This window comes from Periplaneta americana, chromosome 6, assembly GCF_040183065.1.
Source record: "Periplaneta americana isolate PAMFEO1 chromosome 6, P.americana_PAMFEO1_priV1, whole genome shotgun sequence".
NCBI classification, from domain to species: domain Eukaryota; kingdom Metazoa; phylum Arthropoda; class Insecta; order Blattodea; family Blattidae; genus Periplaneta; species Periplaneta americana.
Window position 1 is genome coordinate 36,623,389 of NC_091122.1, and position 24,632 is coordinate 36,648,020.

Sequence of the window (24,632 nt, forward strand, 5' to 3'; positions counted from 1 at the left end):
GAGAGAGAGATATTGCGTGAATGTATGTGAAAGTATGTGAGTGAGTGAGTGAGTGAGTGAGATTTAACAATGAAGTTATCTTCTTACTTCCCAATATTTTCTGTTTGATATAGTCAATATATGTAACTAGTCTCTTTATATATATATATATATATATATATATATATATATATATATATATATATATATAAAATATCTGCATAGTTCAGACCGAATTATTACTGTATATTTCAGCTCAGTATCTGATGGAACTGAACAAGTATGCACTCGTACTTGTATAAGAGCGCGGCCGTTCGACTATCCAATCATTCACAGAATAGGAGTGGTAAGCACAATAAGCTTCAGGCTACAGTGTAAGCCTTTGGATTCCTTCTCCATAAAAAGAAAAAAACTATTATTAGTAGATTATTATAACGCTTTTCACGGACTTAGTTCTAATCTATGAAAATAATGAAAAAAAATGTAGTGAGCTCTTTCGGACATTTTATTTCAATTTTTCAGAAATCTCTACATTAACTTAAAAATGTATCCCAATATTACTAAATCTGTAACAGTAATGGAAAGACACTGAAATGTTTCTGAATAGAATCATTTTTAAGATGCTCCTAAATTAACTAAAAAATACTGTATGTTACAAAATCTGTGGAAGTAATACAATTGTTTGTAGACAGCATGAATTTTTTTTCCTTCAGATACTTCTAAAATTAACTCCAAAATTCAGGGAAGTAACGAAAATACACTGAGCTGCTTCTAGTCTGCGAAAATATTATAAATAATAATGAATACTTTGCAAATTTTGTAGACTGACATTAGGACTAAAAAGCATAAATAATCTTTTGACTCTTGGCTGGTGAACCTCCTTGCACTGGACTCCCCTTCCTCTTGAGCACCATGCCTCTACCAAGACCGTCACCTCGGGCACCTGATAACATAAATCCATATTTTAACACTGGTTTCTACATGTGTAGCTTGAAAGACAGACCTAAGCCTTCCAAAACGCATATGCCAATATGACGAGTTTACAGGCCCCACCAATCACAACAATGTTTTGCAAGAGGTAGTAAATATTAATACCTTAAAAACAATGTACTTTGTATACTTTCACTCGGTAATGACTTTTGGAACAATATTGTGGAGAAATTCTATATATATATATATATATATATAGTAACAGTATATTCCTACTACAAAGAAGAGTAATTAGAATAATAGTAGGTGCCAAATCTAGGGAATCGTGTAGGACCATTTTCAAAAAGCTGCAAAAGGCTTGTCAATATTATGTTTTCATCAATAAATTTCCTCGTATGTAGTCGTGAAAACTTTGTCAATAATTAAACACTTCATAGCATAAATACTCGTCAAAAATGACTTTCATACTCCATCGGCAAATCTATTGTGCTGTCAAAAAGGAGTTATATATATAAAATTTTCAATAGCCTTCCTATGGATGTAAAAAATCAAACTCAAAACATAAGATCATTTAGGGCCAATTTAAAGAAGTATTTAATTTCTCTCGCCTTCTATTTATGACATTCAACAATGCTGCATGAATATTTCTGTCTTGTATTAAGTATCGATACTAACCCCTATGCTGTACTAGTATATTGTAAAACTCTTCTGTATATATGTATTTCAACTAGACTGTGACTATAATAAAATCAATTGCCTGCTAGTGTGTGATTACAAACTAATTAACTGTGTATCTCTTAAAATAAACTCAGCATCTTATAGCAGTAGTAAGATTCTTTTGTCGTGTTCCATATTCTAGCTGTGAAGCTAAGTATGAATATCATGGAATACTGGTACAATACAGTACAATGTTATACGCAGGATTGGCCGCATAAATTACATTATCCATATTTTATAACTGTAAATTACACGCAATTTATGTCGCATATAAAAACTAATATTTTACACGATTTTCTATGCAATAATTACAGCAATTCCAGGAACTGAAAATCTCCATACTTTCATTTCCTCAAGGTGTGGAATAAAAGTTCATGCTAAGTTGTTTACCTTTGCCCCATTATTAACTACCTATCCAGTCATCCCTCTTGGAGAGATGTTTAAGAATCTGGTGAACCGAATGGACCGTCATGTGAAACTTAAACTCTTGATATAACCTGATCACATTATGATCCAAAAATGAAACTTTGCGAGGTGTAAGATGATAATATGAAATAGTTTTGTGTTTTTTTTTATTTCGAAATTAAAAAAAACAGCATTTTCTGAGAAAATTTAACTTTAAAATTTTATTTGATTTTGAGAAAACGTTTTATATTGTAATCCCTATCATAATAAACATCAAATCAAAACTCATTTAAAGATTTTATGTAAATAACATTTCCGTCAGATTCTAAAGCTGCAATTCAGGGAATATGTTCAAATGCTACAAAGAAGTCAACAAAAATAAGAGAATGCTACAAAATGTTAACACAACTCCAAAAAGTTAATAAGATTGTCCATCTCCAATGGATTCCAGCACACTGTGGAGTCATGGGGAATGAAACCGCAGACACACTTGCCAAGAAAGGCACAACAATAAAACAAAAGTCTAAATTTAATTTCTCATATTCCTCAATAAAACGCTTGATCACTACAAAATTTTCTCATTCAAACCTACAAGAAATAGAATCAAATGCTAAAGACAAAAAATGGATTACACTACTTTCCAACCCAGATATAGTCCCCCAGAGACCAAGGAAAACAGCAGTTGCAGCCTTCAGACTATTGACAAATCATGACTGTCTAGCAAGTCACCTCTACAGAATAGGTATCTCAGCTTCACCCATATGTGTCCTGTGTAACGATCCAGCAGAAATGAATGAAGACCACTTGAAGACCTGTGAAGCATTAAGATCAGAAGAAACTACAGTTCAAAAGTATTGGAAAGCACGACTGCTAATGGCTTCATTGCCAAATCCAAGGCACTAGACAACAACAACAACAACATTTCCGTCTGTGGGTTATCTAATTCAAAGTATTTTATTTTAATTTGTTTTTGTTCACAAACGTTTTCCCTCTACTTAGAGCATCTTCAGATATATTTTCAAATCAGAATACTCAACCCAACTGTGACAACCGTTCCTCACATCAAATTGTACTTGTTTAACAATATTCACAATAATACATTCACTTTGTATTGTTTTTTTTAAAGATTCGATAAAAACGTAATACGGCGAATGCTAAGCTCCGCCCACGACCCCCTTCCACTTTTCCCCTACAAGCTCACCACACACTCTAGTGGGAAAGAGTGGAAATAGGGGTTTAGGGTGGGGTGACATCTAAGTGTAGGAAAGTGGAACAAAAGGAATAAATGCGACATCTATGAACCAAAAGAGGAACTTCGTCCTGTCTGCCTCTCTCTCTCTCTCTCTCTCTCCAGCCTCTCCTTCGTGCGAGACGAGGCAGTGATCCATCGAAGCAAGACAGATAGTAGAGAGAGACAGTAGAGAGAGACAGTAGAGAGAGAGAGAGAGAGAGAGAGAGAGAGCATGCGAGCGAGGTGCCGAGCGGCATGGGTGGGGATAACTTCCCCTACTGGCGTTCGCCGTATTACGTTTTTACCCAATGTAGGCCTACTTATATTACTTTCACTGAAATAAGTCTTAGTTACAAAGGATGCATATTCACAAGTAAATACTTCCTTAAGATACAGAGTGAGTCAGGTTTGAGGGGTGATAGTATTGGTGATTCTGAACAAAAAAGTTCATATGAACATGTCCTGTTCTTAACGGTTTCGGAGAAAGCTAATGGAACAATGAGGAACGGAAAAAGTGCAGGTGATAGTAAATTAAAACATTGTTCTGTTTAATTATGTACTTTTCTTTACAAAACATGTTCAAAAAGTCCACCGTCAACTTCAATGCACTTTGCAGCTTTTATAGACAGTTGCTGTGTTGCTCATCTGAGCTTATTCGGACATTCCTTTTCTAGAGCATAAGCATGTAAAATGCGAGCAAGAAGTTCCTCCCTTGTTTCCACTTTGCGCTTGTAGACTTCACTTTTAAACCAACCCCACACACAGTAATCCAATGGAGTAAAGTCAGGTGACCTCGATGGCCAAGAAATGACTCCACCATGACCGATCCAACGCCCATTGCGCATTGAAATGGCCAATGAAGACAATACTATAACCTAATATCATTTTGGTTGCGTCCGCATGTGAGTTCTGATGAAGGAACATGAGACTGACGCTCGTGATTTTCAAATAGTTGTATGTTTTCTTATTGGGTTATTTTATGACGCTGTATCAACATCTAGGTTATTTAGTGTCTGAATGAAATGAAGGTGATAATGCCGGTGAAATGAGTCCGGGTTCCAGCACCGAAAGTTACCCAGCATTTGCTCGTATTGGTTGAGGGAAAACTCCGGAAAAAACCTCAACCAGGTAACTTGCCCTGACCGGGATTCGAATGGGCCACCTGGTTTCGCGGCCAGATGCGCTGACCGTTGCCCCACAGGTGGTGCTGCTATATGTCAGGCACTGTTAAAGTACAGGGCATATTTAATATGAACTTTTTTTTATTCAAAATCACCAATATTATCACACCTCACACCAAGTACCTTTCCTCCTGAATCACCCTGTATTTTAATCTTGATTTTAACTTATGTTTTTAGATTAATATTTTTGACATAAATTATTGCTTATTGTAATCTTGAACTTTCTGTTTCAAACTTGAACAATATGCCCAATGTATATGGAATTATTTTCGTGTCATTTGTGTATTTAAATTAACTTGTTTCATGTTCTAATTTTAAGGCCTGACGATGCTCGAATTAGAATAAAATTTTTGTCAACAAAAACAAATTAAAATGAAATACTTTGAAGTAGATAAGCCATAGACGGAAATATTATAGTACAGGAATTTTGCTGGGGAATCAGAAACAAAAAATGTATGTGTAAAACATATAAAAGAAATGTGCTGTACTAATGTATATATTCGAATAATCCGTGCATCCTAATTTTAGGAGAGAAAATTAGAAAAAAAGAAAGAAAATTGGCAGTAATTTGTGTTTAGTCTATTTACAAGAAATTAATCCCACATAATGATGTACTCCAAAACAAAATAAAATATCAATTTTTTATACTTACAAAATCGTTTTTTAAGCCCTAGGAGATACGAAACGTCATTTAAACAGTTTAAACCAATTCTGTTTGAAATTAGATTTAGCGTGAAAACATATTAACGTGAATCTGTATATAATATTAATAAAATACATGATAATTAGCAATAAAACAATTAATTTTATTTTAAGAATTGTGAAAATACATGTGTCATTGTTAAGATGAGGCCCACTTTTAAATTCCACCAATCTTATGTTCTTTAATGACTCTGTTACTGCTTTGGAAACGTGAAGCATTATGTAATACATCATGATGTAATTGATCAAATTATGGAACCGTTATCGCAATTTGAGGGCATATTTTATTTCTTAGGAGCAAACAGTCCAAAATAACTGACTTTTTGTAAAATAACATGTTATTAAATGAAGATAACACTGACAGAACAAAGTGAGTCAATGTAATATTTTCTGGATTGGAGGTTGAAATATATTAGCCAGATTTGGCTCTAACCAACTAAGATTTTCTGCAAATAATCTTACATTCTTCAAGAATATGTTATAAATTTGAGTAGGCCTATTGTATTATAAACTCAAAGATGGCTTAACTATCATGTTCTAAATTTCTCTTGTTAAAATGTTACTACATTGACTTAACTCGTTACCCAATATAGTCTTCAAATGCTATTTCAGATGTTATTAAATGTCATTTTTCACTTCGTTTTCTTTTTCAGCCCCATAAAAACGTTTAAATGAAATTTTACTTTATTATTCATTGAAACTTGACTTCAATAATGCACTATAGACCATCTCCCTTGATGCACCAGGCTGCACAATTGAGCAAACGGTGTGTAATGTAGGTCACCTTCTTGTAAAATTAATTATCAATATTATCATACAGTATTTTGTTCAGTTGACACATTGTAAAAAATCCTACCTTCAGCCTTGCGAATTAAGGATTATTATAATTTTAATGGCATATAACCTATCGCAAATACTGCACTTGAATGGTGCACTAAATCATGAACGTGATGTGTCCTCACCTCTACGTCCTCTATTGTTCTTTGTAGTACCCATAGTCTTCTCCCTTCTCTTCTCATTCCTCTTCCGATTCTTTTCCACCTCTTTATTGATCTTCTTCAAGTACTTGGTTTGTTCTTCACCCTCCAGTGCCCTTGCTTGAAATTCTGATCCCCATAACTTTAACTTCTTATCCACCAGCTTCTCCACAAACTGCAATAAAGTATGGAGAAAAAAAATTATGTTTAACCCTGTACATAATAGTCCATTAATTAACCGGAAAAAAAGGCAGCAGTCTACTTAAGCAAAAAGCATGTGTTACCAAGATGACAGTTCTCTCATCCGTTGTCAATGACATATTATTTATAGTTCACTTTCTTAATCCTCCAGCAGCCACCGGTGAGGCTCAGTCTGTTCAGGCGCTTGCTTACCGATCTGAAGTTGCGCTCGGGCACGGGTTCGATCCCCGCTTGGGATGATTACCTGTTTGGGTTTTTTCCGAGGTATTCCCCAACCGTAAGGTGAATGCCAGGTAATCTATGGCGAATCCTCGGCCTCATCTCGCCAAATACCATCTCGCTATCACTAATTTCATCGACGCTAAATAACCTAGTAGTTGATACAGCGTCGCTAAATTACTTACTTACTGGCCTTTAAGGAACCCGGAGGTTCATTGCCGCCCTCACATAAGCCCGCCATTGGTCCCTATCCTGAGCAAGATTAATCCATTCTCTATCATCATATCCCACCTCCCTCAAATCCATTTTAATGTTATTTTCCCATCTACGTCTCGGCCTCCCTAAAGGTCTTTTTCCCTCTGCCCTACTAACTAATACTCTATATGCATTTCTGGATTCGTCCATACGTGCTACATGCCCTGTCCATCTCAAACGTCTGGATTTAATGTTCCTAATTATATCAGGTGAAGAATACAATGCGTGCAGTTCTGTGTTGTGTAACTTTCTCCATTCTCCTCAAGAGGAGTATACTCCTCTTGATTCTCCTGTAACTTCTTCCCTCTTAGCCCTAAATATTTTCCTAAGCACCTTATTCTCAAACACCCTTAACTTATGTTCCTCTCTCAAAGTGAGAGTCCAAGTTTCACAACAGATTCACAAATTTTTTTATTTGTTCTCAGTCAATAAATAGACTTAAATTGTAACAAGACTAACATAATTCAATTTTATAACCATAGAGAACAACCGGTAATTTAACTGTTTTATAAATTATAACCTTCAGATTTTTTGACAGCAGACTGGATGATAAAAGCTTCTCAACCGAATAATAACAGGCATTTCCCATATTTATTCTGTGTTTAATTTCCTCCCGAGTATCATTTATATTTGTTACTGTTGCTCCAAGATATTTGAACTTCTCCACCTCTTCAAAAGATAAATTTCCAATTTTTATATTTCCATTTCATACAATATTCTCGTTACGAGACATAATCATAGACTTTGTCTTTTCGGGATTTACTTCAAAACCTATCACTTTACTTGCTTCCAGTAAAATTCCCGTATTTTCCCTAATCGTTTGTGGATTTTCTCCTAACATATTCACGTCATCTGCATAGACAAGCAGCTGATGTAACCCGTTCAATTTAAAACCTTCTCTGTTATCCTGGACTTTCCTAATGGCATACTCTAGAGCAAAGTTAAAAAGTAAAGGTGATAGTGCATCTCCCTGCTTTAACCCACAGTGAATTGGAAAAGCATCTGACAGAAACTGATCTATACGAACTCTGCTGTACGTTTTACTGAGACACATTTTAATTAATCGAACTAGTTTCTTGGGGATACCAAATTCAATAAGAATATCATATAACACTTCTCTCTTAACCGAGACATATGCCTTTTTGAAATCTATGAATAACTGATGCACTGTACCCTTATACTTTCATTTTTTCTCCATTATCTGTCGAATACAAAATATCTGGTCAGTAGTTGATCCATTACGCCTAAAACCTATAACCAACTAAAAAAAAAAAAATAAAACAAAAATAACTCTCCAGCATTCCATTGTACAATCTCAAACTGCATATAATTGGAATCCCCATGAAGAGTACCCTCCCGAATATCTGAGTAGGAGACTAATTCGCATCCAGAATAACATTAGAAGAGAAGAGCGTGAGAGAAATCTACACCAAAATTAAGTTTCTATAAAACAGTCAAAAATACAATAAAACCCCGTTTTAACATTCCAGTTTTTAAGGGAGTGATGGGTGAAATTTCTATTTTCTACATTTTTCAAGTTACGTCGTTGATTTTTTATACACATAATCACAATGTGATCGATAATAATGTGGTGAAGTTTAATTTCTGTGAGTCAATTAGTTTCTGAGTTACTAACAAAAATATTTTGAAAAAAATGTGCATATTTCAAAATGAAATGTGTCGCTCAATTTTTCACTAAAATGTTTGAAATATATTTTTTTTCGAGACCAGTGGCATATTTAGAAAAAAAACATCACGCATTAGTTTTCCTATATATTTTCTACGAAAGGGGTAAACAATTTTTATAATCACTGTATACCTAAAAATGGAAATTTTCCATTGGCACTATAAATATATTTCAATTTTTATTTCAAAAAGTATTAATCTAATCATAAAACCCACAAGCTATTTTGTTATCCACAGTATATAGAATATGCAGTAAAAACGTCATGTTTCTATCATTAAAATTGTAATCACAGTTGTCGACTTTCTCGCCCACAATTTGTGACAAAGATAAGATACTCGCTCTCAACGTTTCCATTACTTATTTCACGCGCCAGAAATGTGGCATTGACTGTACATGAACAGGGAAAGTACGTCTTCGCGCTACGAGTTGGCGAGGGAACTTCACGCTACACTCTGACCTGAAAACGTCAGGTCCGCTTACTTGGCTACAAGGGAACAAAGTCAAACGTAAAAGATTCCGCGTCTTCGGCGTTGTTGTCGCTATGACTATCATTATCACATTTCTCGAAATTGTTGGAGTACATTCGCGCTATCCTGGTGGACAACAATGAGTCCGTTGGACGCAAATATGGCAGTCAAAACTCCTGCCAGCACTTGGGAAACTTTAAATTGGTGTCTATCCATATCTCGCCCAGGTACAAAATCAGTTTACCATCTTTCCTAAGCTTTCTTATTGTGTGTAGATATCTTCACCTCCAATTTACACTTTTCTCTTTCAAGTAAACATTTTCTTTTCGATGCAGACTCCTTCCATCTGAAACCCATTTTCTTCTGTATTTGTCTTGATGTTGTCTTCCATTTTAAATCAGTTGTAACACGGGCAAAAGTTTTTGCAGCTTAGTATTACTTTTTATGTGGTTATTTATGACACTGTATCAACTACTAGGTTATTTAGCGTCAATGGAATTGGTGATAGCGAGATAGTATTTGGCGAAATGATGCTAAAAGCAACTTACATAAAGAAGCTTAAACTTAATGCAAATATGCTCCCTAACAATTTTTGTTTACTACTTGTTTTCGTACCCTTAGTTAGTTATGATAAGAAGAATTATTATATTACAATTACAACAAAAGTTGTTGACTGAAATTGTAATATAATAATTCTTCTTATCATATATTATTCAACTTACCTGAACTGTTACTCAACATGACTTTTAAACTTAGTTAGTTAATAAAGTGTTTGTGTAGTAAACTACACTATATGGCGGCTGATTGACTGAGGCAAGTGAGGCCGGGCCTCAGTCACTTGGCTTAACTGAAATCAAATTTTGTGTTTTCATATAATGTATTACTTATTTGAAAGAAAGCATATATTGCTGTAGAAGCATTTGAAAACTTTGATGTATATAGACCTGTTTTTCAGTAAAATTTGTTCCTGAGGCCGGGATTGCTCGTGCCGGGTCTGGCTTGTGATGTATATAGACCTGTTTTGCAGTAAAATTTGTTCCTGAGGCCAGGATTGCTCGTGCCGGGTCTGGCTTGTGATGTATATAGACCTGTTTTGCAGTAAAATTTGTTCCTGAGACCAGAATCGTTCGTGCCGGGTCTCGCTTAATGCATTTCATGTCCTTTCGCGGGCTTTGAGTTTGCACTTAAAACGTTGTAGCTGAGGCACAATTCGTCTGGCCTGGTCAGATTTCACTCGTCCCATCCATGGGCCGGCCTCAAGGATAGAGTGGGGTGGGAATAGCAGTGGTGACTTGTCTTCCTAACTAGGCCATAAATAACAAAATTCCAGCTCTTTGGCAGGCAGAGACCCACTCGATTCTCTCCCCGTATGTCTCAGTTTATGACATATAAGCGAGGGTGTAGTACAGTAGTGAATGTGGGCCAATGTTGTTATGTATTTCGGGAAAATATAAACAGAAACAAATGAGAGAAGTAATGCTGGTGCAGTTAATTCATTGTTAGAGTGTCCTTTTTTGAGAAGAAATATTACTGAAAGAAAGGAAGTTTTAAATAAAGAGAGAGACTACCGAGATACCTACGACATCGCTGATAATTTTTCTCACACATAATCTTAAAACGCGAGTTTCTATTGCATCCTGGTATGGGCAACATAAATGGCTGTGTGGTAATGTGATGCAAAATAAACTTCTCTTGGCCTTGTTTGTTACTGTCAAAGAAAAAAAATAAAAAGAAAAGAAAGAAAGGGGAATTTCAACACATATGGGTTGCTTCATCACACTGAAACAATCACTGAAACTCAGAGCATAACAGCTTATTTGGTGAGTGAAATTATTATTTTTCATTGATAATAATAAGGATAGACTAATAATAATGATAATAATAATAATAATAATAACAATAATACAATAATAATGATATTAATAATATAATAACAATAATAATATCATAAACAAACATTTCCTATCGGAGGCAATTAAACTAGTTGCATCTGGCCTCACCGAGGATTTCGATCACCGGCCGCTACTGGTGCACACAGAATCAGACGAGATGCGACATTTGCTTTACAACGCCTCGCGACAACTTAACACTGTCTGCTTGTGACAACTGATTTGCTGGCTGTGTGGATTTGGAAAACTGGCCTAGGCTAGAAAACGGCGTCAATGAAAGAGGACTGTCTATATGAGAAATTCTATTGTATTTAGTTATTATTTCCTAAGGATGCCTAATACGTCTAAAAATATATACAATTGAAAGCGTCTTAAAATTAAATATTACTAATGTAGTGCACACACGTCATTTTGTATGCTTATGACTGCTTCACGACTCACAATAAAGAAAATAATCTGTAATACTCTTCTTCGTGTTGATGACTGCCATCTCCACAATGTTAGGAACCTTGTAAGCGAAAAGTTTCTGCTCTGTCAAAATTGAATATCACAACTATTGATGCTATCAACTGGTCAGGTCGTAAAATTCGTAAACACTTAAGAAATGACGCATTCCAAACTTGGATAAACCATACCTTGCGTGGTAAAGGGGTTATTGTTTATAGTGATCTCCCCAAGGCTAACTCATGGGTAAGCAATCGAAAGGGTCTATCTTCCTCAGAATGGACCAATGCTTTAAAAATGTCAAGCAATATTTCGGCGGTTCGCGCAATACTGGGCAGAACTCTAAGCACAACCCGCTGCCGTCATCCAGACTGTAGCGAGCTTGAAACACTTGGACACGTGCTTGGACAGTGCCCTAAAGGCGAGCTGCTGATCAATGCTAGACATCATCGTGTACGACATGCTTTGGCGACATCGTTAAAAACTTTAAATTGAGGAGTGTTTTTGCAAAAGTCGATAGATGCAGAAATTTTCAATAGTGAGTTACATATGGATATCATATGTTTTCTATCTCCGGAATCGATCTATGAAATCAGATTTACCAAAACTTGATTCATACTGTATATAGAGACTACCAAACCTTCCAGGTTTTTTCAAAACTCGATAGATCCTGTCACTTAGTGTAATTTCTGTAAAATCTTGATTTCTGCATCTATCGACTTTTGCAAAAACGCTCCTCAATTGGGAGATTCATGAGGAAGTACATTGTGTATCATGAGATGGTTCTTTCAGACGGGCAGACATTATTGCTATTAACGGACGCTTAAAACGGGCTCTTGTTCTTGACCCTACTATCCGTTTCGAAAGAAACCTAAATCAGGCCACCGAAGTTGATATTGAGAAGTCCATATATGAACCTTGTATGCCTTATCTTTCTCAAAAGTACAACGTCCCTCTTAAACAATGGTCTGTCATTGGTTTGCTGTTTGGCAGTAGAGGTTCTATTTCCAAATTCACATGGGATTATCTTAAGGAACTTCACATTCCTTTTGATTATGTAATGTCTGATGACTGCCATCTCCACAATGTTAGGGACCTTGTAAGCGAAAAGTTTCTGCTCTGTCAAAATTGAATATCACAACTATTGATGCTATCAATTGGTCAGGTCGTAAAATTATATTTCCAAATTCAAGGATTCTCTTCAAATATTACATCATCATCTCTATTTCAATTAATCCACTTATATTTGCCTTCAACAATTAACTTTCTTTTTTCTTTAATGTATCACATAACATTATATTGTACATGTTTATTGTATTCAGGACCTTTATGGTCACTCAAATTCTTTGAGCTGATGTCTATAATTTAGAAAAAAAAAAAAAAAATATATATATATATATATTAAATCAATAATGAGTGATAGTATAGAGCAGATAATTATTATTCACGTGGTGCTTTCATCTCATTTGCATTTGTCACATATTTTTAGAAACCACATTATTGTCGTGATATTGTTTCAAAGATTGTACAGAACGTATATTTCCTGTAGGCTTACTAAAACAACTAATTTATCCTCATCGAGCTCCATTATGAATAATGTGCACTACACAACAATCTAGTATTCGTAGATAGTGAAAGCGTGCTATCATAGCCACTACTAACGCATGCGCATTAGGGGAGACCCGGGCAAAACGAATAACCCGGACAAAGAGAATAATGCCTATTTCTTAGAAACGCCAACAAGTAGCGCTTTCTGCTATGTTGGGGAAGAATCCCTACCAGATTTTGCTGCTGGAACTGACTTGTCATTCTAGCTAATAAGAGAAGAAGTCAGCGTGAAGAAAATTGACTGTTTTCTTAAAATATTTCAAGGTAAGAGAAATATATGTACAGCTGTCAAAAGAAAAAGTGGCCGCTCTCCTGGAACAAAGTTCCCTTCGGGTATCTTCGCTACAATTCGGAGACAGGCGATGTTACATGTTGTTGGACCACGTTGCCTGATATCTACAGTTATAATTGAAGTATACTGTGTGTTATTCAATAGCATAATGGTAGTGTTCAGGCCTCTTATTCATGAGGTCCTGCGTTCGACTACAACCTCGTGCTTTTTATGTCCTTTTTTTGTTGTGTTTTTGAGAGAGACAAACTAGACATAATGGCTCCTTTCTCTTTTATGATTATTTTAGTAATTAACATCAGGTTCATTAATAAATTATGCCATGACTTTATCATTATCATTACGATATTGTGGCTGCAAATGGAAAGAAAAAAGATTTTATTCTCAATAAAATATCTTTCGTGGCATAAACATAACAAATTTACTGGTGTCGGCCTTAAAACATTAAAAAAATTAAGCGTTCAAAAAACAAAACAAAAAGCCACAATTCAATATTTAGTCTATCTTCCTCTTATCTCGATCATCTTGCAGTCGAGTGGGCATGGAATTGACTAGTCTTTGCAAATAGCGACTGTTCTTAGACACGATATTCCAGGCATTCTGAACATACACACATAAATGTTCTGTCCATGGGCAGGTCTTTCATTGCAAATACAGCAATCTCCAATCTTTCCTATTTTCTGCCTTCCTCTTAGTCTCCGCATATGATCCACATATCCTAATGTCGTCTATTATTCTTTTCAACCAGAGACCCAACCAATTCCTTTTTCTCTTTCTAATCAGTTTCAGCATCATTCTTTCTTCACTCACTTTTTCAAACACAATTTTATTTCTTATTCTGTCTGTCCACTTTACACGCACCGTTCTTCTCCACATCCACATTTCGAATGCTTCAATTCGTTTCTCTTCATTTCGTCGTAATGTCCATGTTCTTTCCCCATACAATGCCACACTCCACACAAAGCACTTCACTAGTCTCTTCCTTAGTTCTTTTTCCAGAGGTCCGCAGAAGATCCTTCTTCTTCTATTAAAAGCTTCCTTTGTTCATGTTTGCAGTTTTCTTGGGAAGAATAGGCCTAAATGCGGTAACATCCCGTTGCTTTCCGCACACCACTATCTCTTTCGCATCTTATTAAATTCCAGGGGGCCCAAGCGTGGAGATGAGGAGAGTGGATTTGACTAATTGGGCCCTCCGGACTTCACCGAAAGTCACGGCAAGGGTTAAATATTAATTCTATCAGGATGTTTGACCCAGTCAGAGACCGGGAAATCTCAATTAGCCTTTGCCCCCCGCATCCTGGACTAGCTTCTACGAATCATCAGAAAATCTTAGAGTGTGATTGGGCCAATTTTTCCGAAAATGTTTCCACACTTTTGCTCTCGTAGCTCAGAGGACGAACGTCGGAATTTAGATGTCAACGTCTCAGGTTCAATTCCTCGTTACTCCTTTTCATTTTATTGTGGTTCAAGATAGTATAATGTAATAATACAAAAAGAAAAACTAATAGCAGTATTATGCAACTGGATTTTTCCAAACCTAATATTAAATTTATGTTATTTATATCGCTAAAGAACGATTACAATATAAAAAACTTGAATATTATTTATACAGTATCACTAAAGAACGATAACAGAATATAAATGATAAATATCGGTTTGTTTAATTAATATATTGCGAAAGAACAATAACAATATAAATAACTTGAATATTGTTTTATAATGCTAATGAAGGAAAACAGAATATAAATGATAACTTGAATATTATTTAAATCGCTAAAGAACGAGAACAATATAAAAAACGTGAATATTATTCATATCGGAATTTCACAGATTTATTACAGATGTATTTAAGAAATTGTAGAAGAATAGTAATTAGTAACAGTGTCCTATTTATTCTTCTTGGAGCCAAATTGTAACTTTTAAAAGTGTGGTTACTATGTTGAAGTGTATGTGTTGTAACGGATGCTTGATTTGTTATGTATGTGAGTCAGTTATGGGATGCTTGATGTCGTCGCAATGTCGTAATTATAGTTTGATTGTGTTTGTGTGACTATTGTGTATTAATTTATGATGTATGGTACGGAAAGCTGCATATTTGTGTTATAGAAGTGTTACGTATGTATGTTGTTAATGTTTTTGTATGTTTCAAATTGATACCTGATATTTGTTTTGCAATCGCAATGCCTAATTTACGGATTGTTTATGTTTTGTTTACATCGCGTAAGCTAATTTAATTTTCTTTTCCATTTCTCTTTATGCTTATATTTTTGTGTATAAAACTATAGCCCTAACATACATATGTAAAATAGGGCTAACCCCCATTGGAGATACAATAATAATTATTATTCATATCGTTATAATACGATAACAGAATACAAATGATGACCTGAATTTTATTCATATCTCTAAAGAACGATAACAAAATATAAATAACGTGATATCTATAAAGAACGATAACTGGATATAAATGATAATTTGAATATCATTTACATCGCTAAAGAACGATTAAAAAATAAAATGAAAACTTGAAGAAGGCCCGAACCCACGACCTTTGAATCATTAAACAAGCACTCTACCGCTGGTCTACGAGGCGCAGATATGGCACACTTGCATAGTTCTGGAACTGCTTGTACAAGCACATGCATCGTTAACATCGCCGCGACCCGAAGTGGACTTTGAAAATATTCGCTGTTCACGAGTGCGGCCACTTTTTTTTTTTTGACAGCTGTACAACATAGAGTACTGCAGAAACTCTTTGTTATGTGATAGTAATATATAGGCGATAGAATTAGTTCTAAAATGCCGTACTTACGAAGAAGATTATTGACGTTTATGTTTGTATAACCTTAAATGAAAAGCGAAGTGGCGTCTGCGGGCAAAGTGAATAGGGGAAAGTGGATAACTTATCCACTATACGTATAAGTGTCAGCTGTATTTTTGTATATATTTGTCTATTGTAATAAAGCGTTTTAGATCATTTTACATAGCGGAGGCATTAAGTCACACTAATTAAATTATAAATCAGCAACACTGATCTTAATTTTTACTTAAAAAGGTCGTAATGTGTTTTCAGATGGTTTAATTTTTCAAACGGAAGACGGAGCAAGCCTAATGGTCTGAAGAAGCCATGAAGAAAGCACTTGAAGAAATAAAATCTTCCAATCAGTGGTTCTGCTATCTGGCCATACAACCCTAATGTGTTTATTGATGAAGAGTTTGCTCCAGATGAACTTACAGATCGCCCACTTGAGACAGAAATCAGCGAAACAACAGCTGGCTCAGATTTAACAAATTCTGCAGTGCCAGCTTCCTCAGCGGCTGAAGAAACAGTTAATGCTCACTCAGAATCAACCACATCTGTGATGATCTTCAGAGACTGACGAAATATTCAATACATCAATTACACTCATTAACATCGTGTTTATGTGTTGATTTATTTTTATTATCAGTGAATAGAAATTAAATAGAAAGGCGAACATGTTATAGGGATCACTTTGCCCGGGTACCCAGGCAAAGCGGATAATTAACTATATTTTCTTTCTCAAATCATATCACTCTCCGTAGGTACGAGAAACGAATTGCTGTTTTGTAGATATGTGGACAACATATGTCACAACCAAAGTCATGAAGTTTTTATTTCGGGAGCACCAAAATATAGCCTGTGGCATTGTTTATTCTTAGCTTATCCGCTTTGCCCAGGTTTTCCCTACACAACAGCTATCAGACAGTCTCCTCGCGACGAACTTCAAGCAGTCATTCGATGTTGTCTCTTCGTGTCTCCTTGTGTCTGCTCGCGACCGTCGCACCACTGTGTGCACCACATAATAAGAAATCAATGGGAGACAAGTACCATGAAACAAAATGTCGCGTCGCATCGCGCTGCGTCTGATTCTGTGTGCACCCGGCCTAAATTTACTCAGTGATAACTGATAAGCATTTTTTCCAATATGTCTGGGAACCCTAGTCTAAGTACTTCTGGTGACTTCTCCTGGCGTGACAACAAATGAAGGATCACTGTTTACGAATGTTTTGTTTACCCCAATCCCAGGAGCATTACCTCGTTTGTAGAATTCTTTCCTATGAGTTTAATCCATGCACTGGTTTTGGATTTATTGAATATGACATTTGCAACATTTAGTCCTTTGTTCATCAGCTTCCTCCTCATAGCTTTTCGCGTGGCCTCACCAAGCGTTCCTTTCAGATGCAAAACAGTTTCTGCAGCTTTCTGCAACGAAAATGATCTGTTATTATTAGAGACCTTATTGCTAATAGGCCTACCGATAAGAATATCACAAATATTAATACCGGTATGACGTCAGTTTGAAACGTTTTTACCGGTATTGAGGAAGATGAATATGGTATGAAGTAACTAAATAAATCAATTAAAAACGAAAATAAACTCTCAACCTACAGAACGGAAAGCAGACATCTTAATCCTACACCACACACACCTCACAAAGTTGATATTGTAGAGGGATAAATTTCAACGAACAAACATCAAAACAATGTCTTCAAGTGCAGTTCGTTTACACGTGTGAACCGCACGGTAGAACTTTGCATTTGAAGAGTCCACTGCAAGAATGATGGATGTCACTTTTTTGTCGAAAATGAACCAAGACTGCCAATGCATAGCTTAAGACATATAGAATGTACATAGAGAGTTACATGGCATTAACACTGGTAGTCATTGTCCAGTAATGATCGGAAAATCACAGTTACACTTTGAGCGCTAAGCATTTCAAACTTTCAATCGCTTCTCCTGCAAAATGTATTCCAAATGACATACATCATTCTTGCAGTGGACTCTTCATTTCTAACGACCAAAAGTGAGCCCCATTTTTTTTGCCGTGAACTGTATAACTAACAGGAAATCAACAAATTCATGATACAAAAATATAGAAGCATTACTGAATTATTTCTTATAATGGTGCTGGATGATATAATGAGGGGAACAACGAAGGATGTAGCACGAGGTATCAGGTGTAACCTGATGGAAAGACTGGAAGATCTGGACTATGCAGATGACATCTGCCTCCTATCCCAGTGTTTTATAGATATGCAGAATAAAATATATGATATACATAGGGAAGCTAAACCTGCAGGTTTAACAGTAAATATAAAGAAAACTAAAGAATTACGCATAAATTCTAAAACACTGAGAGCTCTGATGATGGAAAATCAAATTATAGAACAAGTTGAAACATATAACTATCTGAGAAGTATAGTCTCCACAACTGGAGGGGCCATTGACGATGTCAGATCCAGGATTAAGAAAGCAAATTCGATATTCACTGAATTGTATCCGGTTTGGAGAAATAAAAACATTTCTAACCACACAAAATTAAAAATCTTCAGGAGTAATGTTAAAGCTGTCCTGTTATATGGGTCTGAAACCTGGCTATCGAACAATACAATTATAATAAAGTTGCAATCATTTATGAACAGGTGTCTGAGGAAGATTTTAAATATCTACTGGCCAATGGTAATAAGTAACGAAAATTTATGGAGATTAACAGAAGAAGAACCAATAGAGATTCAAATTAAAAGATGGAAATGGAGGTGGATAGAACATACTCTGAGAAAACCTAATGAGGCTATAGAAAGACAAGCATTGGAATGGAATCCCCAAGGAGCTAGGAAGGTGGGGCGAGAAGAGGGACATGGAGAAGAACGGTTAATGAAGAGGTGGGAAAGTGTGGGAAAGTCTGGAGAGAAGTGAAGGCTACGGCAGCAAATCGTGTCCGTTGGAAGGTTCTCACTGAGGCCCTATGCTCCACATAAGGAGTGAAAGGATACTACTACTACTGCTGCTGCTGCTGCTGCTGCTGCTGCTCCAATCTCAAGGGAAAAATGGAACTCTCTGCATCATAATCCACAGTTGATTCCTGATTTACCACGCAAATCATCTGTAGCTGCATTTAGATTGGCAACAGGCCATGACTGTTTGGCCAAGCACTTGCATAGAATTGGAATATATCAGTCCCCTAACTGCCCATTGTGCAACTCAAATCAATAAATGGATTCAGAACATCTCAAAATCTGTGCGTCAGTGGCTAACCATGACAATATCTTTGAAAAATATTGGAGTACAAAAGGTCAAATGACTTTATTGTCAAATGCCTGGCATTAGAAAACAACAACAACACTATTACTATGCCTCTATCTTCTTAATCTGACTTCGCAGACCACAAGTTCTCTATCTTAAAATGTTCTGTAGAGCATCCCCTATTTCCTTTATAATTTCTGCACGCTTTTACTGAACCACTCTGTATATATCGACGGCCCAGTTCAAAAGGGAAACAACTCAAAATTTAAAGTGTTGAGAAACCTGCATTTTAAGGCTTTATGTTCCTGTGAAAAATGAAAGACTCGTTGAAATTATTCCAAATCTTGTTAATAATGAGTTAATCGGATATTTCACAGCAACATGAAGCTTTAAAATTGAAGTTTCTTAAAACTTTAAATTTTGAGTTGCTTTCTTTTGAACTGGCCCGTTAATATAGGCAAGTTTTTTGCCACTACAATATATGGCAAACGCATGCAGATCTCTCGTTTGTTTCAAAACTTGTGGCTGAAAGTGAAATACTAAAACGAGGTAACTATAAAACTAGCAACAAATTGATATGCTTCCTTTTTTGTTTTACGTAATTTGAATTTGAAGGCTTCTTTGAATTCACCTTTTCTTCCTGATGTCTTTTCCTCTTGTCTTCGTTATAGGCAGAACTGAAAACGAAAGATTACATTCTTCAATTACTGCTTCATAATAATAATAATAATAATGATAATAATAATAATAATAATAACAACATAAAAGAACCTTGATTATACAATGTGACTGAGGTGGGAAAAGTAATGGAACAGTTCTTTCAAAAAAGATCCGAAAATGGAGGAAACGTGATTAACGGGAGGAATGGGGAAGATTTCCCTATTGTTGGAAAGAAATCTCCCTCTCATAAATTCATATTAACATTCCTGCCAGGGATAACTTCTATCTCCCTCACAAAATATAATTGTTTTTAATACAAGTATACTTTATAAAGTATAATGTAAACAAAGAAAATTATTGCTGTATTATCAACGGTAAGCTGACAACAATCAACAAGAGCAATAATAATAATAATAATAATAATAATAATAATAATTTTATGTACGGTATTCTCTATCTAGGATTCTATCCCACCTCATTAGAAATCTTAATTTGCTTCTTGAACAAGTCTCTACCTTATTGTGGAAACCTTAAATATTACTCCGAACTTCTCTGCTATCACACTTGCACAGCTCACTAAAACAGATAGGCCCACTTACCGCCAGTTTTTGAGTAGTTCTATGTCTTCGTATTTCACAACGTCTTGGTCCAAAAACTTTGCTGCCAGTTCCTTGGTCTTGAAAATTACAAATACTAAACCTATGAAGTTCAATTTATTTTCTTTCTTGTCTTTGAATATCATCTGAAAACAAAGAAAAAAAGTTAACATTAAAATATGGATGGTTTCTTTCGAAAACACACTGGTCTATAAAAAAGGTCTTTTGTTCAGTTTCCAACGCTGAACTTTTCCTCCCTGAAGTACGACGGAGGATCGGAAAGTAACACAACAACTATTTTTTGTGGCAACATATTTAATAGATAAGCAAAACGAAATAATGCACAAGAAAAGTACAGATTTTACCTATTTTTAGACATGGGGACCAAGTCCCTGGACCCATTTTTCCCATCGTGACACCAGATTCAGTACACCTCATTCATAAAACTTAGTTTCTGGGCGTATAACCACCTGCGCACGACTGATTTCATTTCTTCATCCGAACTGAAGCGTTGGCATCATGGAAATTCTTCATTGGTCTGAAGAGGTGAAACTCAGACGGTGCAAGGTCTGGACTGTAGAGTGGTTGACTGCCGTCTCAATGCCTCTGACATTGGGTGGTGTTGCACAGTCACTGGTCGGCCGGAACGTGCTTCGTCGGTAAGATTTAGTCGACCATCTTCGAAGAACCTGCGCCACCTAGAGATGTTGCTACGGTCCAGACAATCAGCACCGTAGACCTCCAACATTTTCCTGTGGATTTCACTCGGAATTTTTTGTTTTGGTCAGAAAAAAACGGACTACATATCGCTTCTCTTCACAAGTAGACGATGCCAGCACACTTTTCATCATCTTTACTCAGTAGTTACCGCTCATTCCGCCAGGGAGACAACTAATCGAGCCATTGCTGTCTATAGCACAAGATTCAAACTATCTGTCAACTTTGAACGTCCTAACCAAAATAGTATAACGTAAAGAAATTGTTGTGTGTTACTTTCCGATCATCCCTAGTATTTACTTCATGACTGTTTCATAAGTCAATCTGGATGAAATATTAAGTAGGTACTCTCTTGTATTTATACTTTACAATTTGTGAGTAGTGAATTGCATTCCATAACCTCTTGTAATGAAATATCATATACACCTTCTCGTAGTGCAATCTGTTTTGAACAAACGATGTTTTGGGAACTGAGTCACAGCTATGACTGACAGGCCATTAGTGTGAAATGGTGTTATCTTCTTGCTTTAGAAAGCTAAGAGCAATGATGCTTTAAGTATAGGACTACGCCCAAATTCCTACTTAAAAGCTTTTTTATTTCAAAAACGCAGCTTAGGTGACCTTTTAATAATGATAATCCGTGGCGCTACAGCTCTTTAAGGGCCCAGACTGCCTAACCGGCTGCTGGCCTCACGTCCACATGCCAAAGCAGAGGTGGACCTATCGTGTGGTTACCACGATGATCTCTCCAGCTGTTATAGCTGGTTTTCGCAACCGGATTTCGCTACCTATTGTAGCTCCCTAAGTGCATCACGATGCTGGGTAGGCACTGGTCCCATACACTGACGGAAATTCCATGAGAAAATTTCTTCCCTCCATGAGGACTCGAACTAGCGCACATTTCTTAATGTGAGTTCTAGACAGGATGCCTTAGACCATGATGCCATGGCATGGGGCAGACGACCATTTACTTTCACAAACTATGGAAAAGATGTCTGTATATTGTACTTCATTTGTGAACATGTCCTTTGTCAAAATAACCACCCCAAGGTAGCTGGAAGTTTGCAATTAGAAGAGGGTTAATGATGCAAGTAAAGATATTTCTTGGCATTGAATGCTTCTGTTTCGTCCGCATGTCCCGGTCTTTGTCCATTATTTGTTTATGAAACTGTCAACTTTCGATGGGCTAAGTCAGCGTTTCTCAAACTATGGTCCGCGGATCACCTGTGGTCCTAGAGTTCTGCCCTTGTGGTCAAAAACAAGAAATAATAAAATTGAAACGAATTGCGTATCACACTATAGCTTAAAATCTCAGAGTTTGGAAATGACACATGGCGATCGCCTTTCACTTTTTCTCCCCGTACTAATATTTTATGAAATTATTACCCTACCCGTGTACCCACTTCCCAATCTACTCTCAGCAACAGAAGAGGGATTTAAAGCACTATTAACTATGAATGTGGGAGTTTTTCTGCCGAGCCTGTAACCCAGCCAGGAACTACCCAAATTCATAACAGAGGACCGAACCTTTTGATGTATTGATGACTTTCTTAATAGTTTTGCCGACACCCAGTCTGTACATTGAAATGGGCACGTAACTGTGCGTCGTACACCAATAATAGAACGTACCAAATTTTATCTTTACTTGTTGAAAATCGGGCATGTTTCTGCATTAATTTTTTTATTTGTTTTTCCATATGACGATATAAGAAATTTTAGACTCCGCCTACTTTAAAATCCGACAGGTTTACTTTTTACATTTGCGTTTTTCGTCTCTAAGTGCCGTTTCAATTTCGCGGGTTTCATACACTCGTTTAAAACACTTTATAACAAACAACGCACCGAGGTTTTGGTTCACTCTCATTGCCAAACCAAGTAAATTCAAGTTCCAAATAACCCTTGTTATATTTACGAAAGTATGTTTTCATTGAATAGCTACTACTAGGACTAGATATTTCTTTAATGACACTATAATCACTGATATTAATATATTTCTTCACACATAGCTTCTGAACTGCAGCACTACATTAATGAAGTGTATCATCATGTTCTTTTCTTTTCAAAGATCCGGATCGAAGCCAGTTTTCCATTATTTATAATGGGCACTATTTGACAGAAACCTGGACAACTACTATATCTGGTAAGGTCTGTCTTGTCTCAGTAGCAATAAAACCAAGTCCCTTCAAATGAGGGTGGAGATTATAGGAGGGTTGTAAATTTTCAGGATTCCTTTCAAAATCTTGTTATTGTACAGGCTGCGGAACTCAGTTTCTTGAAAGACAAGCTCAATGACGGAACTACACAGTACGAAGAGAGATATTTTGTTATTTTATTTTGTGCTACAGAATGTATAAACTAGTCCCTTCCGCCACTGGATGGATGGACGGCATCGCTCCATTCCCCCATCGCCATAACAATACAGACGAAGTCAGACATATCTCCTTTCTCTCTCTTTTCACAGTGAGACGATACATCACACAGACTTTAGCGTGTACCACATAAGAAGGGTTTCAAACAACTAACTGCTAAGCTAACAGGCAAGCGATGAATCAACAATGCACACAATTTGTTATAAGTTATTTGTAATTGGCTACAAAAATATAATTAGAAAAGTATATAATTAATTAATTAATTAATTAATTAATTCTATTTTAAAATATAAGTATACTGGTATTAAAATAAGCTACAAAAATTATAAATTTGCTTTCGAAGGGAACAAGAGTAAGGTGGTCCGCGGAACTGTTCTGACTTAAAAAGTGGTCCCCATTTCAAATAAGTTTGAGAAACGCTGGTCTAGGTTATCAATTCGCTTTCAAAAATTGTGCATGATTTCTGGTTATTCAGAGGTCAGTGTATTCAGTGATGTACAGGGCTACTCATAAGTCCGTGAAACATTTAAAAAATTCATAACTACTGAACTACACAACGAATAACAAATTACTTTACACGAGAATAAAAAGAAACTCTCCAAGTTTTGTTACATACCTCACAGATGCTCAATGTTTTCACCTTTGCTAATACGGCATACATGCATGCGGTAATTCATATCTTCCCATACACGCTTCAGCATGTCACGGTTGACCAGAGCCACGGCAGCTGTAATCCGGTGGCGAAGTTCCTGGAGATCAGCGGTGAACGGAGGCACATAGACAATATCCTTCACAAACCCCCACAAAAAAAGGTCACACCGAGTTAAATCCGGTGACCATGGTGGCCACTTCATTAACGCGTCATCTTCTCGTCCTGTTCGATCCATCCGTCTCTCTGGCAATTTTGATTAAGATACTCTCGCACGTTGTTGTGATAAAGACAGGGAGATTAATTTTCCTGAGAGATGTAATCATTGCTGTCTTCATTCAGCTGAGGCATCAGCCAGTTTTGTAACATGTCCAGGTAAATCATCCCATAACTATGGGCTCTACAATGAAAATG

The 24,632-nt window shown here is 36.2% G+C and overlaps 1 protein-coding gene across 2 annotated transcripts in view; it reads right to left on the reverse strand.

Annotated features, from left to right (window-relative positions):
* Nucleotides 1-349: 349 nt before the first annotated feature.
* LOC138702193 (la protein homolog) overlaps nucleotides 350-24,632 on the reverse strand; it is a 56,868-nt gene continuing 32,585 nt past the window's right edge. Inside the window, exons 5-9 of one of the 2 annotated variants that reach the window (XM_069829798.1) lie at nucleotides 20,487-20,629; nucleotides 19,859-19,904; nucleotides 17,239-17,406; nucleotides 6,108-6,297; nucleotides 350-922 (exon numbers count right to left, since the gene is read on the reverse strand). In XM_069829798.1, coding sequence (XP_069685899.1) covers nucleotides 816-922; nucleotides 6,108-6,297; nucleotides 17,239-17,406; nucleotides 19,859-19,904; nucleotides 20,487-20,629 — 654 coding nt within the window. In that variant the 3' untranslated portion in view covers nucleotides 350-815. The remainder of the gene's footprint in view (nucleotides 923-6,107; nucleotides 6,298-17,238; nucleotides 17,407-19,858; nucleotides 19,905-20,486; nucleotides 20,630-24,632) is intronic. The other variant, XM_069829797.1, reaches the window with a different exon arrangement.